At 39.1% G+C, this 4657-nt stretch overlaps 1 protein-coding gene across 4 annotated transcripts in view; it reads right to left on the bottom strand.

The window, feature by feature from the left end:
* The window catches only part of LOC106867912 (uncharacterized), a 93398-nt gene that overhangs the window by 24140 nt on the left and 64601 nt on the right, over window positions 1-4657 (bottom strand). For all 4 annotated transcript variants that reach the window (XM_014912982.2, XM_052971628.1, XM_014912981.2 and 1 more), the window contains exon 11: window positions 638-694. In XM_014912982.2, the coding sequence (XP_014768468.1) occupies window positions 638-694 (57 nt within the window). The remainder of the gene's footprint in view (window positions 1-637; window positions 695-4657) is intronic.

The following is a 4657-nucleotide window of genomic DNA, read 5'->3' as shown; positions in this document are numbered from 1 at the left end:
ATAAAATAAGTGCCAGTTGAACATTGGGGTTGATTTAATCAACTTATCCCCTCCCCGCAAACCTGCTGACCTTGTGTCAAAATCTGAAAGCAATATTTTACATATATATCTATCAACAATTCAAAATGGCCACCCTTTGCTTTCATCATAGCCCTTAGTTTTTCTCGTGAAGGCGTGTGGCTTAGTGATTAGGGCATTCGGCTCATGATTGTAAGGTCATGAGTTCAATTCCCAGTGATGCATTGTGTCCTTGAGCAAGACACTTTATTTCATGTTTCTCCAGTCTACTCAGCTGGCAAAAATGAGTAGTACTTGTATTTCAAAGGGCCGGCCTTGTCAAACCCTGTGTCACACTGAATCTCCCTGAGAACTACGCTAGGAGTACACGTGTCTGTGGATTGCTCAGTCATTTGCACGTTAATCTCACGAGCAAACTGTTCCGTTGATCACATCAGCTGGGACCCTCCTCGTCGTAACCGACAGAGTGCTCCTAGTTTTTCTTAACTGAAGTGCATGATTTACTATGTTTAAATAATGGGTAGACGTATATTCCATAACCTGGTATTTTTTTCTTACAAATTCTCTTCTGTTACACAGAAACAGAAAAAAAATATCAATTTAAATATGAAAACATTACCTTTTAATGCTTTCTCCAAATTCAAATATAGAATAATTTCACATGACTGTCTCATACCTGCAAATAAAGGGAGAATGTGTTTATCGTTGACTACATCAAGAAACAGACAACCTAAATTTTAGACATGAACAAATGAAGCAAGCTGAATTTATAATGTAAAATAACAGTAATTATTTATAACATGGGAAAATAACCATGAAATGTGAGGGACTGGAAAGAAAATTTAGTAGATGCATTTATTCCCCACTATTTTACCAGTTCTTATTGTAGCCAAAAAGAGAACCTCTATTTCACAGCCTACTAGAAGAAAGCTGTATATATAAGTATATAATAATAATAATAATAATAATAATAATAATAATAATAATAAAGAAGAAGAAGAAGGAAAATGCACACAGCTTACATAGTTTTAATATATTTTAAATGATAGAATACTGTGGTAATTGACCGGTTTCCTGTTTCACTAATCATGACGTTGAAATTATTGTGATTTCGTATGTTCTTATTCTGTTATTTAAAATGTATTAAAACTAAGTAGACTGTGTGCATTTTCCTTCTTTTATTATTATATGCATTATATGGGGATAATCGGAATTCTCTTCCTCCCATTTTTTACTATATACTCTTTACTCTTTTACTTGTTTCAGTTATTTGACTGTGGCCATGCTGGAGCACCGCCTTTAGTCGAGTAAATCGACCCCAGAACTTATTCTTTGGAAGCCTAGTACTTATTCTATCGGTCACTTTTGCCGAACCGCTAAGTTACAGGGACGTAAACACACCAGCATCGGTTGTCAAGCGATGTTGGGGGGACAAACACAGACACACAAACATACATATATATATACATATATACGACGGGCTTCTTTCAGTTTCTGTCTACCAAATCCACTTGCCCAAGGTGTCACGCAGTGGGACTGAACCCAGAACCATGTGGTTGGTAAGCAAGCTACTTACCACACAGCCACTCCCGCGCAGGGATAAATTATTTATGCAGGTAGCATAAGAGTTCTCAAGTATATTCCAAGTTCCGGCTAACCACATCAAGGAGTAAGAAGCATCAGTGATCGTTTAGGGAAGTGGTTCTCAGCTGGGATCCACCAAACAAAATAGTAAATTGGCAATCCACAACAGTATTTTAGGGGCCACTGAAAATATTTTACCTTAAATGTATGTATTTCAAAAAACAGCTAGGCTTCTTTCTCTAACATTTTTCATAGTTCAACTTATACAAGTTAATGTGTGAAAAATAAAATAGGAATTTTAAAAGAACTTTCTAAAAGACTAGTTTTTAAACATCAAATGACTATGAGAGGTCCATCAGAATAAAATAGTAATCAAAGGGGTCCATATATAAAAAATTGTTGAGAACCCCTGGTTTAAGGTGAGCAATCCTGCTGTAATTCTCCTGATGGGTAAATCCAGGTTCACTTCCCAATAGAATAATGAAATAAATTTGCCACGAATAAATAAACTCAGTTCACTTCAAAATACTTGTAGAAAAACCTTGAATGAAGGTGCATAGCAGAATATGCTGGGTTGCATACACAACTGCACATACTTTGTGCAGCAGAAATACATGTCTGTCATTTTAACTAGCTAATCATATTGTATAACTAACTGATAAATTAAGAGAAAAATTTGAAGACGTACCAATCTCCATTTTCTGTACGTACGTGTGTGTGTGTGTGTGTATATCTATACTATAAAAGGCAGATTTTCTCTGTGTGTGTGTATGTTTAAAATTCATACATTTACACAATTCCAAATTTCTTGGATTAAAGGATCGTACAACCAGGCCTTTCATGATGCCCTTAAACCCAGGAACTTTTAAGCACCTCTTTGTATGTATGTGTGTGGGTGAGAGGAAATATACTGAACTACAAAAGAAATGTCACACTGTAAAAGAAGGTTTCACACATGTTATTGAGATTATATGGATCTTATCACATTTCTAAGTAATTTGACATCAGCAAATGTCACTGACCTACAACACCACTCTCTTTTGAAAACACAAGGATTGCATGTAGGGTTCGAACTCGCTCACTTTTCATGAACATGGTTATGTTTGCAAACGCATCTTTATGAAATGCATGATGCATGTGCAAAATGTTGACTCATTGGGTATAACAGGCACCCAATTTACCAACCATTCATTTTCCAAACACAACAAGCATGCCAAGACTGATATGAAATCAGAGGGAGCAAGCCGTCAGATATCTCCATGTTGGTCAACGTCCATGGGTCACTGTGAATGACTTGAACTGTAGTATTTGGACAATTGAGCGGCTGAGGGTACGATACAATGCCACAAACAGTACGGATGATCATCCATGCAGTGGCCCACTGAGGGTTACAATGGCATGTCAAGATCTCCACCTGCACCCACAACACTTGCAGGACCGATTCCGGAGGGGAACAGAATTAGCTAGGCAGATCATAGGGACTCACCAGACCCATTTGTTCACTGCTGACTGAGATCTCTCAATCTGTCTTGTTGACATCCAGCTAGGGGCCCCATCTTCACAGATCGTCATCGACAGGCATGTCTGCAGTGGGCTGAAAAACATCAGAACTGGTGATATCAGCAGTGGAGGACTGTAGTCTTATCTGACAAAAGTTGATGTTGCATTTCTGTGGCAGATGGCAGAGCTAGGATTTAGAGAAGAAGGGGTGAATGTCATGCTGATGGCTGTGTGGTGGAGAGAGACTACTGGGGAGGACAGAGCATCCTGGTATGGAGCAGAACAGCACTCAACCAGAAACATCAGCCAAGGCCAGGGCAGTGGAGTAATTGCTGCTTGCTACATTGACCAAGTGTTAAGGCCTCATATTGTGTCATACTTTGCCCATCATCAGAATCACGTGTTCCAACACGACAATGCCTGTGCCCATACTGCCAGGTTGACAACAGACTTCCTCCAACAGCACAACATCCAGACACTGCCATGGCTTGCCCGAAGTTTGGACCTGAACCCCATAGAGCACCTGTGCGAAGAAATCCAAAGAAGGCTAAATAACATTTGTCCAAGGCTGACAGCTGCAAGTTTTAACAGAGTGTGATCTACTATTCCCCATGGCCTTCAATCATTTGGTGCATTCAATGTACAGAAAATGCCTGGCTGTAATCAATGCTAATGGTGGTCATACAAAATACTGAGTTCATCTCTTTAGGTCCAGGATACTTCATCATCATGTAACACCATGTGACTTCAAACACGTTTCAGGAAATGAAATTTTATCATTAGGAGAAAAAAGTTTCTTAATTAGCACCTTTCAATCAATGCTATGGCAGTCTGTAAATAAACTTGTTTCTATGTGTGTGACATTTCTTTTGTGGTTCAGTTTATACATAACTAGCAGAGCAACCCGGCGTTGCCCTGGAATGAAATTGTTGCTTATATACTGGAAGGAAAAAAGCAAAATATGCTGTATAGAAATCTGAGGACATTCTGCAGATGGACTCTCAGATGAATGATGACTGGGCACCTCTCATGAATTGGAAAATTGAAGATGCGCCAAAAAGCCTCATTGGTACTTGGAAACTTTTACGAAAATTAAAATGTGGATTAAATGAAAAAAATGATTTACGTGAATATCCTCACAACAGTAATTGAAATAAATTGCGATTGTGGAACCCCTCACGCACGCACGCGCACGCACAGAGAGAGAGAGAGAGAGAGAGAGAGAGAGAGAGAGAGAGTGAGAGAGAGAGGTTTGTTGTCATGTATACGTACATGCATAAATATGCATACATCTTTGTGTGTGTGTGTGTGTGTGCGTGTGTGTGAAAGAGAGAGAGAGAGTAAATACTACATACACACCACTCTCTCACACATACATCCAAAAATGATGGATGCATATGACAACACACCCTTTGACTCACTCACACTCTGTCTCTTACAAACACACACATACATAAATGTATACAAACATATTTACAAAGACACACGTGTGTATGCGCGCGTGTGCTGTGTGTGTGAGAGAGAGAGAGAGACAGAGCCAGTGAAGGGGTGTGTC

The sequence above is a fragment of the Octopus bimaculoides genome, chromosome 11 (assembly GCF_001194135.2).
Source record: "Octopus bimaculoides isolate UCB-OBI-ISO-001 chromosome 11, ASM119413v2, whole genome shotgun sequence".
Taxonomy (NCBI): domain Eukaryota; kingdom Metazoa; phylum Mollusca; class Cephalopoda; order Octopoda; family Octopodidae; genus Octopus; species Octopus bimaculoides.
Note: the sequence above shows the minus strand (reverse complement) of the source record. Positions and strands in the feature narration are given on the sequence as shown.